At 39.4% G+C, this 24,156-nt stretch overlaps 1 protein-coding gene across 1 annotated transcript in view; it reads left to right on the forward strand.

Moving 5' to 3' along the window:
* The first annotated feature begins 65 nt into the window (after positions 1–65).
* Positions 66–24,156, forward strand: part of sty (sprouty signaling antagonist) — a 24,738-nt gene continuing 647 nt past the window's right edge. The window contains exons 1-3 of the mRNA XM_089173624.1: positions 66–116; positions 1,828–2,290; positions 20,240–24,156. The exon at positions 20,240–24,156 is cut by the window's right edge and continues 647 nt beyond it. Coding sequence (XP_089029750.1) covers positions 66–116; positions 1,828–2,290; positions 20,240–22,203 — 2,478 coding nt within the window. The 3' untranslated portion in view covers positions 22,204–24,156. The remainder of the gene's footprint in view (positions 117–1,827; positions 2,291–20,239) is intronic.

A 24,156-nucleotide genomic window follows, 5' to 3' on the forward strand; every position in this document is an offset into this window, starting at 1 on the left:
AGATCGGCGACGGTGGTGGTAGAACGTTGCCGTAGCTCGTTCGAGGTGCGAACCGCGTGACACGAATGCGGGAGTGTGAAAGAAAAGAAGAAGAAGAAGAAGAAGAGAAGGAAAAGGTATCCAGCCGCATGCGTGCAAAGAGGACAGAACGGGCTGGCTATTTCTGTGGAGAGTATAGGGGAGACCGCCCGTATAAAATAAGCAGTGAATGAAGGAGCCTGTTTACTGGCAGACGACCTACGCGAGATTCGGTCGCCTCTCCTCTCGTCGCGGTTACTCTTTTTCTCTCTCTCTCTCTCTCCCTCCCTCCTGTTCTCTCTCTTCTTCTCGATAATAATCCTCGTCGTCCTCATCGTCGTCGTCGTCGTCGTCGTCGTCGTCGTCACAGTCGCCGGTCACCACCACCACCACCATCGCCTTCGTTGTGTAGCGTCGTAGCGTTGTCACGAATACGCTGCTGTTTGGCAGAGCGAGAGGGAGAGTGCGCTGCGAGCGAGAGAGTACAGGGAGGGAGGGGTGCGTGAAGGAGCAAGTGAAAGAGAGAGAGAGAGAGAGAGAGAAAAAGAAAGAAAGAATCGTTGGCCGGAGTGAGAGCCGCGCGCGTGTCTTGGCTCAGTGCGCGAGGAGAAGCCGAAGAGCGCCGATCGTTGTCGGAACGTAAGGCGCGTGTGTCGCTCGTAAGTTTGTCGTTTGTTCGTTCATTCTTTCCTTCCTTCTTCTATATCTACCGACGTCGTCTCGCTGTCTGGTGTTTCGTATTATTGCTAAAGAATAAAAAAAAAAACACGAGAAAAGATAATAGAGAGATAAATAGAAAGAGAAGGAACATTTTTCGTCGTCTTTATATTTGACGATCCACGTTCGTACATACGTTCGGTCTGCTTCGGAGTGCTTCTTCTCTTCGTTTTAACGTGTGTGCTACGCGATCTACACGACACGATACGACCATATACATTTTTCGAGAAACTTACATAGTACCAACCAACGACGTACGTGCGCGCCGACAGGATACAGAAAGAGAGTGAGATAGAGTGAAAAAGAGTGTGACAGAAGGAAAGGGAAAAAACGTGCTGCGAGGACGATCGGGTGGTCGTGTATACACTCCCGACTCTTTTTCGACTCGCCTTGTCTTGATTTGTTTCAACGTTGGTTGGTCGTAGTCGTCGTCATCGTCGACGGCGGCGGCTCTTCTTCGTCGGCGAAGAGACGAAGGAAGTACGTATGTGTCGGCGTACCGTGACGTTGTGACGACTGCGGAAGGAGGAGAAAGGTGGAAGAAAGAGGAAAGATAAATCGCGCGTGTTTCTTCGAACTGCGTGCGAGAGCTCGCGGTATAAGAGAGAAGAGGGGTAGGAAGAGGAGAAGGAGGAGTACGAGGAGGAAAAGGAAGAAAAAGAAGAAGAAAAAGGTGGAGGAGGAAGAAGCGGTGGAAGAGGGCGAGAAGGACGACGAAAACGAGGGAGAGAAAAGAGAGAAACAGTAGTAGTAGTAGTAAAAGAAGAAGAAGAAGAAGAAGAAGAAAAAGGGGAGGAGGAGGAGGAGGAGAGGAAGAAGAAGAAGAAGACGAGCGCGGGAGTGGTGAAACAGCGTCGACAACGACGGCAAGGGACTCCTGGTGTTGCTCTGCTGCCTTTTATATTTTCTTTTACTTCCATTCGGTTGTTATCTCTCTCTCTCTCTCTTTCCTTTTCTCTCTCTCTCTCTTTCTCTCTCTCTTTCTCTTTCTTTTAACTTTTTTCTTCTCCTTTCTTTATTTTTCTTCACTTTTTCCAACGAAGAATCCATGCGTTCTGCTGCCAGAGTGGATTAATAGACGAGTATTGGTAGAAATCGTGGAAGAAGGAGAAGTGTTTTCAAAAGAGTAGGAAGAAAGAAGTGTTAGTTGGTGCGCGAATAAAAAGTGTCGAAAGTGTGGATACCTTAAACTCGGAGTCGCGTTCGGCGCTGCCTCTGGCGGCTGTGGTGTTATCATCGTCGGCCCCACTGCCACCGGTATTGCCCCCAAGACGACAACCCCCTAGCCGACCTCCAACCCCCTGTTCCAATACCGGTGTGCTATGCGGGCCGAGGACACCACCGAGGACACCGCCACCGAGGACACCGCCGAAGACGACGAGGATTACAACGGCGGCCCTAAAGACGTCGACGATTACAACAATAACAACAACGACAACAACGACGACGACGACGATAAACACTAGCAAAACGACGTTGCCCGCTGCCCAACAAGGCGAGCCGTCCCTCGTACCGCCTCACTATCCTGCGCCTCCACGGCCCCCGACTAGAAACGGTGAGTTACTTTTCTTTTCTTTTTTTTTCCCCCATATTTCCTTACCATTCTACACCATAGGAATTCTTTCACATTTTGGTTGAACGACCTTGCGTTCTACGGAAAGATGACCAACGCTTTTTTTGTTTTTTTTTTTGTTTTTCTTTCCTTGCCTTTACATCCGCGTTCCCTCTTTTTACTTGTAAATATTTCAATGAACCGGATAATACACAAAACGTACATATATATATATATGTCTCCCTCTAGTCATTCTTCGCTCTTATTATCGCTCATTGTCAGAGTTCTACGGCTTATCGTTCGCGCATCTGATTCGTCCTCATGGTCGTCGTTGTGTCGTTTATTATAGTTCTCCTCGCCGTTTTATATCTGTATGTATATAAGAAAACGTGCGAGAGTAAGAAGAAAAAAAAAAAGAGAAAGAATCTTGACGATTATTCGATAAATGTCACGTCATATTTCTCGTTATTACAATTCTACTTAGAAAAGTAGAAAATATCATTGTCCCCCTTGTGTGAAGTATTGAAAATAGTTCTTTGAATTCTCTCTATTTCTATCTCTATCTTTTTCTCTCTCTCTTTCTTTTCATTCACTAAACACATACAGAAAGATTAATAACATAGAGACGTTTACGCGAATTACGTATCCCGGGTAACTTATAATTCATGTACAACGTTTATCCAACAACGTCAGGATCAAGTTCCGGTAATCAAGATTCTACCGAGCACTCTATCTGCTCCGTTTAACATATTCTACGACGTAAGAAAATCGCGTGACTCCTTCGTGAATCTCGGAAGCGAGCTACGATGTTTATCCGGAAGCCTACTCACCTACGCGTCCATATTAATCGTCCTCATGCTCGACGGCTATTCACATCTCTCTATATATATACAAATATAAAGAAGTAACGTGAAACGTTTTTACTATCAGAGAGAGCAAAGCTAAGTAATATATCCCCGATATATATCCTTCTATACCTTTCTCGCGTTCGAACATTCTTTCGAGGTTGTTCATCGAAGGTGTGTGCGCGAACGCGCGCGCACCTACGCTTAGTTACGACTATATCTCGCTTTTGAATGGCACAACGCGAAGACTAATTCTCTCTCTCTCTCTCTCTCTCTCTCTCTCTCTCTCTCTCTGTCTCTGTTTGATACTTTTTCTCTTTCTAACGCACGCTCCATTCTGTTGTTTTTCGCTCGGCGGCACCGATTTCAAATGGCGAGGTCACCCGACTTTGTGCCAACTCTATCGCGACGCGGTCAGGCGCCTGTGACCGACCGACCGACCGACCGACCAACCGACCGGTTGTATATTGAGTCACACGCTATGATTTCGTAGAAGAGAGGAAAGAACAAGAGACAACGAAGAGAAATAAAGACACAAAACGAAAAAAAGATAAAGACAGAAAACTATTCGATGCCGTAGGAGGGAGCGGTGCCGACTACGCGACGGTGAATGAAATGCGCGTGAACGCCTGCGCGCAAACCTAAGCCCCCCTACCCTACCCGCCCCGCCACCCTCTTCCGTAGAAAGTTTTGCGAGAAAGTCACCAACACTACCTTTCCATTCGTGAAACGCGTACGCACGCGTTCTCTCTTGCCTTTTCCTCCTCTCCCCTCCCCTTCCCTTCCCTTCCCCCCACCGTCGTCTACTTCCACCTCCTGCCCTTCATTCACTCTCGCTTTCGGTCATGCACCTTTTCCTCCACCACCACCCTCCAACAACGTTTTCTTCATTAATTGAAAAAATATATTCAATTTCTTCGCGCAAAATATAACATTTTCTTCATTAATTTTGTTTGTTATATATGTGTAAATGAATTTCATTATGATGACTTTTTATGAAAGAACTATATAAAACTCGATTTCCAACGTGTTTCCCGCCTTTTTTTTTTCTTCATTCCTCACGTGGTTCAGCCACGTGATTCTTTCATTCTTTTCGTTTTCTTTATTTCTTTGGGTTTTTTTTTTTCTTTATTTTTTTTCTTTTTCTTTTTTTTTTTAATGATCTATCTGACTTACTATCTTTCTGTGTTCGAATAGTATATAAGTACATGTGGCGCGTTTTATTCTTCTCTTTGTGATTCACGGCTGCGAATGCCATTTGTTTTATCTTGCCGTGTCGGACTTTCGTCGCGCATGCAATAATACTTTTGTATTTGTGTGTGTGTTGGTGAAAGGCAGTATATATATATATATATATCCGCCTTTTAGTACGCGACCGAGCCAAGGTGGATACTTTGCGTTTTGCAAACGTCGTTCTGTGTTCAACGCTGCAAATACGCTATTTATGTATGTGTACATGCGCGCGCGTGTATATGTGTATTTATGATTAAACTATATGCATATTGTGTGTGTGTGTGTGTGTGTGTATACGCGTGATAATGCAAACGTCGAGCTGGCATGAATGAGACCACGATTTCCGTGCATGACGATAGTATTATATGTATAATACTTGCTTACATACTATATTATATGTCTCTGTGTGTATGTATGCTTTAATATGTGTTGGCAGTTGCAATGGAACACCTGAGATCATTTGAAGAACAAAAAGGAAAATATCTAACGTTGAAAGTGTCTATCGCAAAAGAGTAGTTTGTTTAATGACTTTGACTTCTTCTTCAATGGTCGGTCCCTACACTACGAGCGTGTAACGATTAGATAAAGATTAGCGTATGATTATTTTTTTCAGCTAAACATTAATCGTACCGACGACGACCACTACTACTACTCTCTCTTGCAATCAGTTTATTCACTATGTATTACGTGTTTGTATATATATTTATTTATTTATCTATCTATCTATCTATATCTATAGAACTTTATGTATATATCTAATTCATATTTTAGTACAACAAGGCTTCTCAAATTTTTCCATTTTACCAACTTGCACAACTTTAGGTATAGATTTTATTTTATCTTTTTTTTTTTTTTTTTTCACCATCATATAAAAACTCATACATAGATATATATTAGAAATATTTCGAATTGATTTTCGTTGAAATTGTTAACTTTTGATAAAAATTTAATTGCAATTGCAAAACACGAACATTGTTGCATGAAATTTTGAAAAAAAAAACCCTGCTTTAATAATATAAATAACAATATTTTATAGAAAAATATTTCCAAGAAAGTTGAAATGATTTTCAATCGTTAAAAACGTGAAACGACTTTCTTAGATAGATCGACCATATTTGGATGTAATTTTATACTAGAACGTGTCTCAATGTTGCTTTTCGATAACGAGTTCGAGTACGATTGATCGATCGATCGATCGATCGATCAATATAGATTTTAACCACTAATTGTAACTATACACACATAACGTATGAACACGTGTCACGTTGTTTGTCCGCAATACACTCCTAAACTACTGAACCGATTTTAATCAAATTTTCCACACTGTGTGCAGTTTCATTCAACTTGAAAGATAGGATAATTTATATCTTAATTTATAATTCACAATATTATTTGTTTATTAACAAAGAGTCATGAATTATCTCTGTTAGTTCAATAACATTCTAACAGATGGCGTTATAAGGTAATTCGTTCACTTAAAGACGTGTGTATTACTTTTTTGCCAACCCAATATTAGACTATTGCATAATAATAGTATATTTCTATACATATGTGTGTAAATGTGTATCTCGTGAGAAGTTGAGTTAGAAAATAGAATAGTATTTTTTCGCAATAGTATAAAGATTGTCTAGAATCGATTAATCGAATTGTATCAGAGATCGATGAATCGTACTCGAATTTCGGTACACAGCCGTGCTTCTCTTGAATAACGCAAGAATACCGCAGCACGCTACTATCTCCGTGTTTGCCAACCCCGTTATCTCTCGTTCCTTCATCGTTCTTTTCCCTTGCCTCTTAACCATCTCTCTCTTTTTCTCTTACCCTCTCACTCACTCACTTAACTGCTCGTTGACTCTCCTCTTTCTCTCTCTCTCTCTCTCTCTCTCCCTATCCCTCTCTCTGAATTCTGTCTCTTTTTCTCCTTGTCAGTGACTCCGGTTGTACCTTCTGTTGCTTTTGCACGAGCTGCCAGCGCAATCTACAATCATCCTTATGTGTTCTCGCGATACATCCGGTCGAATCTCTCTCTCTCTCTCTCTTTCTCATGCTTTTACTTCTCTAGTCGATAAGACTTCAAAGAGAGAGAGAGGGAGAGAGAGAGAACTATCCTTAAAGGAAGCATGAAACGTGAGTTTCTCTTTAACGCATATATATCATTTTAAAGTCGTCCAAATTTCTATTAAAAAATTGGGAAAAATATAAACTAAGAGTTTTATCTACATCTAATATAGTTGATATCTATTAATTTCTTCATAAATAAATCTTTCTCTTAACATTGAAATCATTTTAAAAATCAATCATTCACGTTTCTAATTCAATTGTGGAAATACAATAAATAATAAATTGTATCTGTTTATTTGTTATATAATCAAATGAAAAGACGTTTGAAATAAGGGTTTATGTGATTTGTTGTTATTGTTCATGTTAATAGTTTAAAAAATATGTACCATAGACTTCTTCTTCTGTTTTTCTATAATATATTATTTATTTCAAAATAATTTGTCGATCAAAATATTGTATATAACAAATACATGTATACATATTTTATGGTGAAAATCGTACACGTCCATTTTGAAAAATACATCTTCACCGATTGTTCGTTTTTTCTTTCTTTCTTTCTTTTTCTCTCTCTCTCTCTCTGTCTTTCACTCTTTCAATCGGAATTTCAAAAAGATCCTTCAGTTAGGTAGAGGGTGGTAGATTCGTAGGTCGTTTGACGACGTCGAAATTCGAGAGATCGTAAATAGCTCGTAATCCTGACGTATATTCTCCTTCTTTCTTTTTTGTGTTTATTTTCTTTTTCATTTTTTTCTTTTTTTTTTTCTTTTCTTTTTTCTTTTTTCTTTTTTCGTTTTACTCAGGCGAAAGGTAGGAGGCGGCGCAGGCCGTTTGGTGGTCGAACGTTGACCCTTTCTCGTTCGTTCGTTCGTTCGTTCCTTCGTTCATTCCTTCGTTCCTTCGTTCGTTCCTTCGTTCGTTCCTTCGTTCCTTCGTTTGTACGTTCGTACGTACACTTAACAGAAGTTTTATTCAGAATGTGTGCGCGCACACACACACAAACACACGTTTACGAGTATATACACACGAAACGAACGAACACGAACTACACAAGAAGACTGTCTCGATAAATGATACGAAGGACGGGATAAGAAAAAATAATCTATAAAGAAAAATATTTTTTAAATGGGGGTGGTGGAGGGGAAGAAAAAAATATGCTTGTAAAGATTATTCGAGCTTATTTTACGTGGGCGATTAGAAATTTCGTGATTAGATCTTCTTTACACCAACTTTCATATTTATCTTTCTCTGTCTTATAACAATTTGAGTAACATCGATATGAAACTTATTCGATTTACAGTTGGTGAACATTAAATTATGACCAAGGATGAACGTACATAAGTATGCACCATATAAGGTCATATTAAATGAAAATAAGGAGAGAGTGGGGGGAGTGGAGGGGGAGGGGAAACTCGTAGAGGAAACTTGATTTCATAAGATATCATGCTTGCTTGTTTTTCAATTGAAAGGTCAATTATTTGAGTGTAGTAGTAATAGTAGTAGTAGTAGTAGTAGTAATCTGTGATCATCAGCCAAAGTTGGCAAAAAGGTGGCCAGGAGACGACCGAGAACATTCGGTTGTCTCTTGAAGGAGCAGCTCAAAAAAGAAAGAGAGAAAGAGAGAGAGAGAGAAAAAAGAAGCGAGAGTGGGTGGTGGTTGGCCAAAGATTCCGGCCATATGGCGTCCACATTCCATTTCTCTCGTGTGCCAACCGAACGTGTGGTTTGCTTGTGTTTGCCTGCTTGACAGTCTCTCTCTCTCTCTCTCTCTCTCTCTCTCTCTGTTTCTCTTTCTCTTTCTATTTCCTTTTCATCACAAACAAGTGAGTTCTCTTTTTGACTTCTTGTGGATGATGATACTACTCATCTTTTTTTTTTTTTTTTTTTCAATGTTTAACGTAACTTTTTCATAATAGTATATGTTGGATCATCGAATCCCAATTGAGTGCGAAGAAATTGAATAAGAGAACAATTTTGGGATTATTTAAATTTGAACGAACGAAGAACAAGAGTTCTCCTCAATGATGATGAGAATGTGAAGAGGGTGGTGGATGAGAAAGAGTAGGAGAATGAGAAGGAGGAGGAAGAGAAGTAGGAGGAGGAAGAGGAGGAGGAGGAGTTAGAGGTTGGTGCGGCAACCCGTTTTCGCGCGACCTCGAGGATGGCCTGGATTTTTAAAAAGGCCAGTCTCAGCGACGCGCCGCGTACGATTTTATGAATGAACCAACCGGTGTGCGCCGCCCGTATCGTACACACGCAACATCTTCTTCGTCCTATTAGCAAACCGATCGTTGGCACTGTCCTACTCTACGTTTACGATCTCGATGGAGAATGAGAAGGTTGAGGGAGGAGAGGTCCATGGATGGACGTTATAGGAAAAGAAGAAGAAGAAGAAGATGCAAGAAAAGGAAGGAAGAAAGGAAGATAGGAAAGAGAAAGAGAAAAAGAGCATTTGCAAATGAAATCACAGAAAGAGTCGGCTGCCGATTTCTTTGACCGTCGTCCTAAGCAAAGGGCAAAGGAAGGCAGAGAGGCACCGTTCTTCTCTTCTCTCTTGCAAAGAAAAAGAAAAAGAGAGAAAGAGAACAAAAGCAGAAAGGAGCAGAAAAATCCTTGTGTAGGAGAATCGATGAATGAATAAATACCTCTGAAGAATCCTCTTTCAGGACTACTCTGTTCCCTATGAAAACAGTCGAATATTCTACGAATATTTTAACTGATCGTAACTTTGAAGAAATCACAGGTCTAAATCGAATTTTTCTTCAAAAGAATAAAAAAAAAAGGAATAGAAAGATGGTGGGGCAAAAGAGGTAGGAGGAGGAGGAGGAGCCCTTTAGCAAAAGTTCGATCCCTTGTTCTATCCTTATCCCTATCTCTCGTTTGTACGTTCGCTCGTTCGGTTTCTATGTTTTTTTTCTTCTTTTTCTTTTTTTTCTTTTTCTTTTTCTAACTCATTCTTCCCGTCTCTCTTTTTCTCTTTCGGACCTCTCGATCGTTTTACCGGAGGGTCCGAGGGTAGAATTAGAGGAGATGCTCTCGTGATCACGCACGCACACCGCGTGGGTGTCGTCTGGAGGATATCCGGTGTTTCGTGTCTTCTTCGTTCGTTCGTACCTGTTCTTTACTGTTCCTTGCCGAAGAAGCTTTTTCTTTCTCTTTCTCTCTCATTCTGTTTCTTTTTTTCTGTCTTTCTCTTTCTCTGTCTCTTTGCACCCTCTTCACTTCTCGTTCCACCAAGCGTTAAAGAGGGTTCTTCGAAAAGCAAGTTTACGAGGGAGACATGTCTCTTCGTAATACGTAAAGCAACGTGCTGCTGCTTCACTACGGTTAACATTTTTCTTCGTCATTTTCTTTATCACGTGTATGTGTGTGTGTATATATATATTATATGTATTCAAGAAAGAGTGAGAAAATAGTTTTATTGCGTTCAACTTATCGACGAAGATACTCGAGGAGGAGGAGGAGTGGTCTTTTACTTTTTCCTTCATCTTTGTCCTTCGTCTTTGTCATCTCGTTTATCTTCATCTTAATCATCATCATCATCTTCTTCTTCTTCTTCTTCACTTATTTTTATTTTTTTTTTTTTCAAGAAGATCGTTCCGTAGGCTAAGTACGTCTCCTTCTTTAACATTTTTTGCTCGCATCTTTCTAATAGCAAATCCCCACCCCACGTGGTGGTGGTGGTGGTTGGTTATTCTCGCGACAGATGTTCGCGAGTTCGTCGTTTCTCGTAACTGCGTATCTTTCACGCGACGACGAACGACGTCCTCCTCCTCCTCCTCCTCCTCTTCGTTGTAATCATTGTCGTAGTCTTATTTAACTACGATCAACAACTATGACAACAACGATTACTATGATAATCATTGGGATATAACGTTCTTATACGAATCATTTTTATTCTTTCACTTTTTTCTACGTGTTGCATTAATTTCTGTTTTTTTTTCTTTTTTTCAACTTTGGGAAGAGAAAAAACATGACGAGAATTGTTTGATTTATTTATTAATTTTTTGTGTGTGAATAAAGAATGTAAAAGATAAAAGAATTTAATCTTTTTATCTATTCTTTAAAATTAGATTTAAATTTAAGAATAAAATTAAAATTAAAATTATAAATTCTTTAAAAGAATAATTAATAATTTTGTCACTTTGATCACTTTGATAAAAATTTCTTGTTAATTTTTTAATTTTTTTTTTTTTTTTTTTTTTTTTAATGATAATTTATTTCTCGTCGAAAGTAGGAGTAATCAGTCCCATTGGCTCGCGCTCAAAACTCTCGTGAAAGAGAGAAGAAGGGACGACGTTTTCGCGACGAGTCGTACACACAACACCAGGGCACTCCGTCGAGAGAGAACGCCCGGGGTTCTTGGCAAGTGGAATATTACCTGGAACACGAGCGTCGTCTTCAGTGCTGCTTCCTCGCAAATAACGTTACAAAAGAGAGAGAGAGAGAGAGAGAAAGAAAAAGATTCGCTCGTATTATAGGATCATATTAGAAATTTGTCAATCGTTCAAATTCCCTCGGCATATTTCATTTTGCTTCTTTTTTTTTTTTTTTTAAATCATCTCCAAATTCAACTGACTTGAGAATATACATTCAAATAAATAAATCTTAACGACGTTTTATCAAATGAATTATTTATTATTGTTCTTTCGTTTCGAACAATCGTTGTTGCACACACATTCTTTTGTCCTGTCTATAAGCAAAAATATTGTGATTTGTTCATGAGTAAATAAATTTAATATAATAAAGATTATAAACTTAAGATGCTAAATATGCAATAAGAAAGATTACTCAATGATAAAGAGAAACGTATGATAGAATAATAATAGGAAAAAAACTTGACGTAATCAAACTTATTATGTATTCACGTGAGTAATATGCAACGTGTCGATTTTAAAGGTACAATATAAATATATAAATATATATATATATATATATATATATATATATGTGCATGTGTGTGTATGCACATATTTATAATATATGCATATCGTCGACGGAAAGAGCATTGCAACGAGTTCCGGAAAATAATTAATCAGAGATCAGGTCGCGTTTTAGAAGGGACGACGGACTGTCGGAAATGGGCGGCTGCCTTTCTATATTCGAAGGAGAGCGCATGGTAACGATAATTCGAAAAATGAAGCCGTTTATGCGCTACTAAATACGCGCTCTCCATACTTCCTGCGCATTTAATCTCCTCGGAGCTTCCTGTGTGCAACCAAGAGTATATATACATACATATATGTTGATGCATTTATATGCACACATATATGTATATCTATATATATATATATTTGTGTGTATGCGTACATACTTTTGCATAAATATATATATATATATATATATCATGTATCATGTATCAATCATAGGTGTATGCATGTTCAAAGAGGAAACGTCGTCAATTTGAATGCACGTTGCACATAGAATATATTTTGTATGTATTTCTGTATGTGTGAGGAGGAGTGTATGTAATATCGATCGTTGTTCACTACGTTCATTTAATATTCGCAACGTTAACAAAAATGTATATAGAGAAATAAATCATTGGAGAGAATGAATCGATAAAGAGATAAAGATTATACTCCTCGTATATATTATTCTCCAAGTATATATATATATATATATATATGTATGTAACCAACACGTCACCTAATAAGTCTTTGGTCTAACACATGTATGGCAACACTGTTGACAAACTCACGTGATTTTTGTGTAATGTAAAAAATTAAAAGTAATCTTCAAATAGTACGTGTCAACATTTTATGGCATTCTAATCGTTAATTTAGAAGTTATAGTGGTTTTAGTGACTCCAGTTTTGTCATTTTCAAGACAATGGATAGTAAGGAATTTCGTGTGTTGATAAGACACTTTTTTGATGGGGAAAAATACTGTTGAAGTCAAACAGTGGTTTGATAAGCATTATAGGGACTCTGTACCAATGAAATCAACTATTATTTACTGGTATGCTGAATTTAAATGTGGCTGTTCAAGCACAGATGATGCTGAACACTCTGGTCACCCAAATTCGACAGTTGTTCCAGAAAACAAACAAAAAGTGTCCACACAATAGTTGTAAAAGACAGTAAAAAATGAAGTTGAGTGAGATAGATAGCTGACACCTTATAAAGATATCAGAAGGTAGTGTTCTTACAATTTGACATGAAAATTTGAGCATGCTCAAGTTATTTTCGAAGTGGGTGCCGCGTTTGCTCACACCCGACCAGAAACAATGGTTAAGTTGGATGAATTATGCTTTGAATTGATTCCCCACCCAACCGTACTCTCCAGATTTGGAATGAACAAGTGATTGTCGAAACTGAGGCCTATTTTGAGAATAATAACAAATCGTTTTACATGAAAGAGCACCGAAAAGTTGCAATTGGAATGAGTGTATTACTCTGGAAGGAGAGTATGTTGGTGAATAAAGTGGAATTTCTAAAAAAAAAAAAATGCTTTTCTTCAAACAATTATAAGAAATTTATCTTCCTAAATTTTTATATGAATAAAGAAAATTTAGATTGATAATAAAAAAAAAGAGGAAGGATAGGGTTTAGTGTAGTTTAGATACGTTACTGCAACTGCAATGTAGGTACGGTAGTAGAAGGAAGGAAAGAGTGAGAGAGAGAGAAGATAACGTGGTCAGTCTCGATAGAGAAAGAAAAAGAAAGAAAGAGAGAGAGAGAGAGAGAAAGAAAGAGAGCATCGAATCCAGTCATGGCGGTGAGACAAAGACGAAATGAATGAACGTGCGTACGCTGAAGAGAGACGGGAGACGGCGGGTGGTAAGGCTGGGTAAGGTAAAGAAAGAGACGATCGCACCAATGAATGAACGGTGCACGACGAGGATAGAATTAATGAGAGGGATAAATATAGAATCGAGTAGCGCGGCAGAACAAGACGGTCTCTCATTCTCTCTCTCTCTCTCTCTCTCTCTCTCTCTCTCCCTCTCACTCTCCCTCCCTCTCTTTCTCTCTCTTTTTCTCTCTTCCCTTTTGCACCCTCTCTCATGACTCGTTCGTTCGTTCGTTCGTTCGTTTCTTCCTTCCTTCCTTCTTTCCTTCCTTTCCTTCTTTTCCTTCCTTTCATCGTCGTTCAGCTCGTCTATGCCAGCACGAAGAACTTACGATCATCATTCAAAGAGGAACACGAGAAACGAAAGGAAACGGGACTACTACAGGATTGTCGAACAAATAACAAAAGAACAACTTTGACGTATTACTTATATACACACAGTATATACATATACAGTTACGTGTTCATCACCAACTACCCTTTTACAAACTCCAACCCATTTACATTTCATCCTTAGACTTACATATCTTGAAAGTTTCGAGTTGGTCGTTTTTCAATTTCAGGAGATAATCCATTGCGAAGGTAAAGAGATAGGCGCGAGTCGATACTCTCGGTGATGATCGACGTCGATGACAGGAACATCTGCCACTCTGAGAGCTCCCCCCCCTTCTCTCTTTCTCTCTTTCTGTCACACACATGACACATATACGTAGATACACGGACACACGTCAGAACCATTCTTCTTCGAGGTTACGACCGAAGCCGAGTTCCGTAGGATGACTCGGCGTACGCGTTACGCGAATGGTTGGATGGGATGCATGCACGGCTGGCTGGCTGACTGACTGGATGGATGGTCGACCTTCCATGGGGATCTTTACCACTTGACACGGTCCTGAAAAGGTCGGTCCTTTAAAGAAAAAGAGAGACGGAGGGAGAGAAAAAATAGAATGAAAGAGACAGAGAGAATGCCATTGGGTTATACGACCACATCATCATCGTCGGTCGGTGGTTTGTAACACGCATACGGGATATCGTAAAACGCCATGAACTACTAACGATCGTCACAAGACTTTTAATCGATGTGCTATGGGACGCACGATAAGTCCCTTCCTTCTTTCCTTTCTTCCTTCCAATCGGTCCGTTTTTGCATTAATCAAAGAGGAGAAACGTTTAGTTCTTATTTCTCTTTCTCTCTATCTATCCTTTTCTATCTCTAACTATTTCTCTTTCTCTTTCTTTCTCTGTTTTTCCGTATGTCTCTACTTATATTTGCCTGTCTCTTTAGCGATCGAATCGATCTTTGGGATGCGCGTCGCCGTTGACGTCGTTACGTTCGTCGACGAGGACGACAGGCGGAGAGGTAATGTTTTCATTCAATGTAAAGCTTCAATGATAGCTTCCGCTCATTCATGAAAAGCTTCGTGTTGAGTTTCGATAGTTCACCACAATATCGCCAGATGGCAACGTCGTACCGTCACGAACGACCGGGCCGCTACCCACTCTCTTTCTTTCTTTCTCTCTCTCTCTCTCTCTCTCTGTTTCTTCCTCCCTCCCTCTTTCACTCGGTCGCTCGTGTGCTCGCTCGTTTATACACACCTCTCACCCCTCGTCCGTCGGTCGCCATTCATGGCTTCCTTCCCACCTTCTTCTCTTCCTGCTTCCCTTTCCTCCCTCCCCACCGCCTCGTCCTACTTTCCTCCGTCTCTTTTTCTCTCCCGGTTCTTCCGTCTCTGTCGTTCGGCCACTTCCGTCCAATCGGCACTCCCGAATCCCCACTCTTAACACGGCGCGCCCCTTCTCTCGCCGCTTCTAACCGCTTACCGGGAGTCCATTGTCAGTCGTTCGCCAGCACTCCGCGAGTGTTTGTCTCTCTCTCTTTTTTTTTTTTCTCGTATCATATACACCGTAGTAGTATATATATGTATATATATACGGTACATATACATATATGTATGCATATATATCTAATCAGTATAGTAAATATTATACATATATAATATACACTAATAATTTGTGAGTGAACGTCAACGTAATTCTTCTTTTCGAAATAATTCATCCGTTATTCGAAACATCGAGTTGAGAGCAGCAAGTTTTGTCGTCTTCTTGTCGCCTCATCGTTGAATTCTTCGCGTGTGTTTGTCAAATCTCTTGGTTTTTTTTTTTTTTTTTTGAATCAACGTTTCTAAAAGAATCGATGAGTGGAATAAAGTAGAAAGAAATAAGAATAAGAAAAAAAAGTAAAAAATAAGGAAGGAAGGAAGGAAGGAAGGAAGGAAGGAAAGAAATTTCTTAGTTAAAGAAGTTAAGGAAGTTAAAGAAGTTAAAGAGTAAATAAGTTTCTCTGGCAGAGTGTGTAGTCAGATTACTAGCATCGGACGGTTACCTTATGGAAGGAGAGAGCCATCGTCGTGGCGTGTATATAGTAGCGGCGTAAGAGCGGAGGCAATAGCGCAAGAGTGGCTCCTCGTCGATACGCTCGGAGCGACGGCTAGCTCGTAAACAACGCGGGAGAACTACTATCTTCTCTCTCTCTCTCTCTCTCTTTCAAACTCACATTCACATTTACTCACGCTCGAGAGAAGAGACTCTATCGCATTCACGCTCGATCTCGACTCGAGAAGGATAGAAAAGCAAAAAGAGTCAAAGGGGAAGAAAAGGAAAAGAAGCAGCAACGACTACGACTACAGTAGTAGTAATAGTAATAGTAGTAGTAGCAGCAGCAACAGCAGCCAGAGTATCTTGTTCGAGTTCTTTCTTTCCTATCGCAAGAGTGCCATCGAGTTTGAGAGAATAGCGGATTCGACGATTTTAGATTCGTTTCCTACGAACATCTCAAAGCGACGACACGAAGACGAAGACGACGACGACGACGACGACGGCGACGGCAACGACGACGGCGACAACGAAGACGATTGCCGGTCGGTCGAAAGTTGGTATCTCTGTGCGCGCGTGCGTGCTGTGCCGCTGCCGCTGCCGCTGCCGACACGCCCCCGACACGGACCCCCCCTACGCCACCTCGCCCCTTGCCCCGCCTTGCCCCCCACGGCTCTCCTGCTGCTACAAGACCGAGCTCCACGCTCTTTTCTGATTTTCCACTAGTCCCATGAATCTTCAGTAAGTTTTTCTATCTCACCTAATTCAAATATATCTTATACACACAAATCTTCTTTCTATTTCTTAAATTTACTATATATATAACTTTTTATAACAATCTTTTCTTTCTTTTTTTATTTTGTAATTTTGTAATAAATAAAATTTATCTATTGCTATTTAATATATTTGAATATTTTATATCACGTTTCCATTTGATTGTCCATCGTATATTTATTGGAATATGATTAAAAAACAATTATCTTTATTTTTCTATTTGGTAGTTAATATATGCAGTTAATATAACTGTGTAATGTATTTGTATTTATGTTAGATTAAATATTTAACTATTTTGTATTGCTTTGATATAAAAATTTGATATATTTTTTTTATCACGTATTTATCTTCAAATGTTGACAAAACTATGTGTGTTATTTGTGAATTTTATTTTATCTGTATTTCTATCTTTCTCCGATTGCTCTTTATTTTCTGACGGGGTACCCATTTACGCTTGCGTAGGAATAGTATCGAAAGTAAAAGGTTCGCCCGGTATAATAACGTACGTTTCATTTTCAAGGTTCTCGCGTCCAACGATCCCTCTCTGCTCTTTTACGTACACACATTTATATATTCCACACAAACACATACACATAATTCTACGTAAATACTTGTATACTAACTTACATACTCCTCACGGTATATTAGATATACGTTTTCACGAGAAAGAGAGAGAGAGAGAGAGAGAAAAGTATCGATTATATCGATCTGATCTCAACTAACCAGTTATACTTCCTGTCCTGTCTTTTATTTTTTTTTTTTATCGTCATAATCATTATCATCATTATCGTCCTCGTCGTCGTCATCATCATCATCATCATCATCATCATTGTGCACAAGTATCATCTAGATCATCATCATCATCATTGTCTTATTTAAATCGTCAAGTTTCTTCATTTAGCATTGTGATTTCGATTTAACTATTCGACACCAACACACACGCAGAGAACGCGACATACGAGTTATTTCATTATAATCATCGTCGTTATTAACGTCATAATCATCATCATTTTCGTTTTCTTCTCTCTTTCGTATTCTTTTCTAGCGTCTCTCTTTCGGTTTCAAGCTTTATCAGCGATCCGAGACACGGAATCTATCGAGGAAGCTGCGTATCGCGAGACGAGACATCCGGTCTTATCGTAGCTCCACTTCCTGCTAAACAGCATGAAATTATTATTTTTTTTCTTTTCTTTTCTTTTCTTTTAATTTCGATTAACATATATGTTGTCCTTCCTTTTAGCTAGCTAGCTCTCTCCATTCATACATCCACCATCGTATCTTTTTTTTTGTCCATTTTTATTTACAAATGTTTTCTTTTTTCTCTCTCTCTCTCTTTGCTGCGTAAGAAGATGAATGAAAAGAAGAAATAATTGAGAAGGAATGCTCTCGCATATATATATATATATATATTCTTTCATCTTTCAATAGAGAATATAAGTGTGTTTATATGTGAGGGATTATGAAAAGTGGCGTATAATTGATAAGTACGAAAAAGTTGTGTGTCCAATATTTATCTAACCTTAATGTCGTTCCTCCAATTATCTCGAAATAAAACGTACATATATGAATCGTGTCAGTGTTTCATAATCGTATCACATCATGCACATATATAAGATACACATATTACATCTCTACATATATATATATTATTACATTACGTCCTATCGAAATATTATTTGTGTCGATATTTTCAATGACAACACAACGTACGTGCATCATACCCACACGTACTCGTATCGTCACGTTTATATATTAATAAATCAACACACAATTCATAGTAAAGTGAATTTACAGAATCGTGTTCAATGATTAAAGAATCTCATCATATACCTACACACACATATATATATATATACATAAATAAATAGTGAATGATACGTGATGATTATTCGTTCGTTCGTTGAGATAAACGTAGGCGAGGAATTCGAAAGACTAAAGAAAACGTGCTTCCGATGCCGCAATCAGTCGCGTCCGCGTAGCATCCGGATCACGTAAGAATACCATGCAAGATATCGTTGATCGCAATGCGGATATTAAGCAAGCAGAGACAACCCAAGTAGATGAGAACATTCAAAGTTGCGAATCGACACTTTTACCAAACTACTATGACAAAGCCAACAACAATTATGACGAATCTATGAAGTCTTCGATAATGTTTTTTTTTTTTTTTTTTTTTTTTTGATTTCTCTCTAATGATTCACGATTGAATCATTAGACTAGAATTTATTGCTCATCTTGTACCTGGAAAGAGTTCCCTTCCTCCTATTTCCTTTCATAAAACCTCTCATTTACTTCTTTCTGTTCTTTTTTTTTTCTTCTCTCTCTACGCCCTATTATCGCGTTTTGTATATAAAGAAATAAAGAGAGAGAGAGAGAGAGAGAGAGAGAGAGAATGATAATGATAACGAGAGGAGAAAATGTAAGCCGGAAATCATCGTCGTTATCTCTATTTTACATGCGACTATAGGATTCTTCTGACTGACCTATGGCAGTCCGTCGACGATAGCTCGAGTATTCTACCCTAAGAGGAGGAGGGAGGCACCCTCTTCAATGGGCTGCCTGTTTACTTTGAGAATGTGTTCATGCTTGTGCGTGACTACTACTACTATTATGTGTGGTGTATCTCTTTAAAAATGAGAAAGAGTAAACGTTCGAGATCGATTTCTCTCTCTCTCTCTCTCTCTCTCTTTATTCTTTATTCTTTATATTTATCTTTGTGTAAATATAGATAAATTTCTATTTTCTAGATTAGAAAATATATATAACAGAGAAATTTGTCGTAGGTTTAATAGGAAAAGCGGAAGTACGTTTATATGTAGGTGGATTAATCGTGTCTCTCTTCTGACAATTCCGTAAATTGTGATTTATAAGAGATAGCTTAATGTGTGTGTATGCGCGTATTTGTGTATTTGTGTGTGATTATAAAGGTGATACGATCCTGATGGATTCACCGAGGAGACATATCACACACTCCATCTTTTATTTTCTCTCTTTCTCTTTCTCTTCTCTTCTCTTCTCTTCTCTTCTATCGTTGGGAAGCCCAAGTAGATAGCTACAATACATATGAAACGTTGAAACGTTTCTTAGAAATCTGTGGGCGCTTCGAGTGGGCCGAGGAACGTTGTAGTCGATTATAAAAGAAATTTAATAGGGACGTTCTTTGCGGTTTCTCCGTAAGAATTTCGCTCTATAGGATATATATCCCCCGTACCTACTCGCAACCCGTTGAGAGTTTATCGGTCGTAGATTACACCATATTAAATTTTGTGAATATACAAAGATGGGAAAAATCTTGGATTTTTTGAGTAACGTTGTTCATTATCTTTTACACTCGCATATACAAGCGTATACATAATATATTAGAGACCATGAAAACTATTGGGAGAGAGAGAGAGAGAGAGAGAGAGAAAAATCTTGAAATTTTGATGCGAATTTTCGGTTGAACGCATGGAAATGCGTGGACGACTCGTACGCGATTGGTTTTGTCGAAAAGAAAACGCTCGATTCTCTTTGACTGTGTCCCTGTGGGCGCAACCGAGTGGGCCGAAGATCACTGAATCAACGGTCGCATCGCGCGAACTATACGGGGCACCCACTCGTATCACGTACGCCCACTTGGTTCTTTCCATCGATCTCTCTTTTTCTCTCTTTTTCTCATCACGACGTAGGCATATAGGTATTAGTAGGTAAAGCCCCCGGCGAATTTGACTCTCTTTTACCCTTCTAAAATGTGCATCTCGCTTGTCGGCGCGTTAAAGTCTCCCAAGTAGAGAGAAAGAGAACTACTACTCCCTCAGCAACCCTTAGAGAATAAAGATTGTCTCCTAGCATCGAGAAAATTATACTGATCATGGTATTTTTACTTGTTTGATTTTAGGTGGGGATGAAGCGCGTGTCGCGAGGGCGAGGGGAAGCGGACGCGGAGTATTACCGAGTACCATCCTTGCTAATGGAACGCCCCCGTCGAGAGTGCCACCACCTCGCGCGGGCTGGGCTGTGCGTATCACGACAACAACGCTCCAACAACAACAACAACAACAGCAGCAACAACAACAACAACAACAGCAGCAGCAACAGCAGCAGCAGCGTACAACGCCTATTCTTCCAGGTAGTAGAAGGACACCAACACCGACGAACGGTGTTCAACAATGGGCTAGCGGGCAGGCGACCTTATCTTCGTCGAGTGCATCATTGGCGAGCGGGGGAAGAGAAGAGTCAATTCTACCGAGTGTTCTCCGAGGAGGAAACGGAGTTCGTCAACAGCACCGACAACAAAAGTTACAACATCAACGACAAAACTACCAGCACCAGCTGGAGAATCGTCGAGAGAACGAGGAGGAGTTGGAGGCGACGAAGAAGGAGGAGTACCCTCCTCGTCATCAGAGACATCAGCAAGGGGACTGTTTTGAACTGAGAGGTCGGCAGATGTCGCAGAAGAATGCGATACCGGGGCTCTCGCGGGCTGCCGTCGTCAATGGCGTCGTCGACGGCGAGCATGTGCGTGTCCACGACCACAATCGTCCCTTACCACCTCCACGAACGATCCCGTCTACGGGGACGACAAATACTGGAACAACATCGACCGGAACCACGGCACCACCACCACCTCCACCACCACCACTGTCGACGACGACGACGGCAACGACGACGACGACGACGACGATGGCAACGACTGCCTTGAGGATACCTCAGACGGCCCCGTTAACACCCCTTTCTACCTTGAGTTCCTCGTTTAGGAGTAGACCGACGACTAACGTTAGAACTCCTCCATCTCAGAGCTTCGAATCAGCACCCACCTTGCAAACTGGAGGCTCTCCGAGGAATCTCTTGACACCCACGTCAATGGACGTTCCCTCTCCACCGAGAACTCCGCTCGGGGAAGTTAGCTTGGCTTCCCCGAGACCGGACGGGGAGAGAATTATCAACGAATATGTTGAAACGCCGTTCAAGCAACCCAATGTCGTTGATCGTCTTGACGGTATCGTTCACGTCGACACCATCGATGGCAAACGTTCGGGCAACGATTGTCCGAAAAAAGAGAAGGCAAGATCGCGCAGTAAACATGCCGCGGACAGTGGTATAGCAGGACTTCATCGAGCCATTGTCAACAACACCAGTAGCTCTAGACGTCGTGGTGGCTTAGGTGCGACGAGTACAGCCTCGACGATTAACGCGACACCGGGGGGTACAGTGAGAATACTAAGGGAAAACGAGAGGAGAGGGGCGGTGACCAAACAACCGGTCTCTTTTACGAAGGAACCGGCAAACACCCTTGGCTCGAGGACCTACGACCCGGCCGGTCTTTCCATCATTTGCGAATATTGCGGAAGATGTCGTTGCGAATCCTGTCGAGAACCACCCCTATTGCCTAGCAGATGGCTCTGCAACGATACTTGCTTTTGCTCCGCCGAGACGGTATTGGATTATGCTTCATGCCTGTGTTGCGTTAAAGGACTATTTTACCATTGCGTCGATGGCAATGGAGGAGGTGGTGGTTCTGGAAGTGGAGCTACTGGGCCTTCGTCAATGGATGCTGATAATGGCGATAGTTGTGCCGACCAGCCATGTTCTTGCACCGGTAACAGGACCTTATCAAGATGGGCATGTCTTAGTGCTTTGACCTTAGCGATGCCCTGTTTACTCTGTTATTGGCCCCTCAAGGGTTGCGTAGCTATTTGCGAGACATGTTACGCGCGACACGCTTCGCAAGGCTGTCGATGCGAACCCGGAGTATTAACGGGGAGCAACGCGTCAAGTAGGCATCATGCGATAGTCAACGACATCGGTTATTCCAGGGATCCGGAGAAAAGGCTACTCGATCCAGTAACTCCGGAACTCTGAATCTAACAGTCGCTCTTCGAATTATTCCTGTAAATGATTCTATTGGACTCTAAGGAGGGTGGTGCGATTAAAATATGCGCATTGCATTAAGTACAAGAGTTGCATTTAAGTCCGGAATTTGAACGTTTTTATCGATGAACTAAACTACTATTTCTATTTTATTATTATTATTATTACTACTACTACTACTACTACCACACTACTACTACTATTACTATAATTACTATTATTATTATTACTACTACTACCACTACTACTACTATTAATACTATTACTACTATTACTACACAACACTACTACATTACTACTACTACTACTACTATTACTACAGCTACAGTTACAATTATTATTAATTACTATAATTAATTATTATTATTATTATTATTATTATTATTATTATTATTAATTATTATTATTATTGTAACGTCTGATTACACCGAGAGTGTTTTATTTATTATTCTTTCGCGTGCGAGAACGAATGCACATGGTGTGCGATGAGTGGAACGTTTGCTTTTAAATACGTGCGTGTGTGCGTTGACGACATATTTGTATGGGTGATTGTATGCGTGCATGAAAGAGAAAGAAAGAGAAAGAAATAGAGAGAGAGAGAGAGAATTAGGCGAGAGGAAAGAATTAGGGTATGAACGACATACCATTTATGACTTAGAGGAAGAGAAATAACTTGTATACACTACGAAAATGTAAAACGTGTAATAGAGAACGAATTTTGCCTCTTATTAATTGTGCAAAAATCGGTTGGAGAAAAGAAATTTCATATATTAAATATATATGTATATTGTGTGTGTATATTATATTTGTATAAAGTATCATCTTTTCTACGGTTAATTTATTCGCGAATATATTGCCAAATATATATAGTCGAACGACGCGTAGCACATTAAATAAATAAATGAATAAATATATATATATAGATATATATATATATATAGATATATATGCTGGTAATTATGATAGTGTGACCTAAGTTAAAAAAAATTATACAAATTTTTTTGTCATAATTCGTTTTATAATATAAATAATTGTAATATATATATATTATATATATATATATTATATATATATATATATATAAAATAGATTATAATATTAATTTTTATTCAAATTTTTTGATTTAGTTCATTGTAATAATTACCGGCTTATATATATATTGAATAAAAAAATGTCGTGTTCTCTCTTTCTCTCTCTCTCTCTTTCTCTTTCTGTTATCACTCTCTTTTTTTTTTTTAATATTTTTTTCAACGAATTCCTATAACGTCTATTACCCCCCTTCTTATATAAATGAAAGAAACAAGTAAATAAAATTGGTAAACGACGTTAAACGGATGAAACAAAATAATTATCTTCTTTCTTTATTTTTTTCTTTTTCTTTATCTTTTTCTTTTTCATTTTTCTTCATCATTTTTTTGATAATACATTGGAATATTATACGTTGATCAACTAATGTCTCTTCTTAATGTCTATAAAGTTTTGTCCATCAGCAAAAGAGAACATCGAATAAAACACAATCAGCCAGCCAGTGAATTTAGTATATAGGACGTACATATAAATGATATATAATATTATATAATATTATATAATATTATTATATAAACAAAAAACAAATAAATAAATATTATATATATAATATATAATATTTAATATATTTAATATATAATTTCTAGGAGAGGAGATCGAAACAAGTGCAAGTGCAAGCGTTTTCGATCGCGAAAGTAGCGTTTCTATCTCTCTTTCTCTCTCTCTCTCTCTCTCCCCTTCTCTCTCTTTCTCTCTCTCCCCCCCCCCCTTTTCTCTCTTTCTCTCTCCTTCTCTTTATTGAGAGAAGAGAAAAGGAGACCGAGTAAATATATATGTGGGTGGATGATGTGTGAATGGAACGTCGATGTAGAATATACGTCAGAGAGAGAGAGAGAGAGAGAGACAGAGGAGGGTGGT

Source organism: Polistes dominula, unplaced genomic scaffold (genome assembly GCF_049000335.1).
Source record: "Polistes dominula isolate Pdom_NZ unplaced genomic scaffold, Pdom_raw_medaka contig_33, whole genome shotgun sequence".
NCBI lineage: Eukaryota > Metazoa > Arthropoda > Insecta > Hymenoptera > Vespidae > Polistes > Polistes dominula.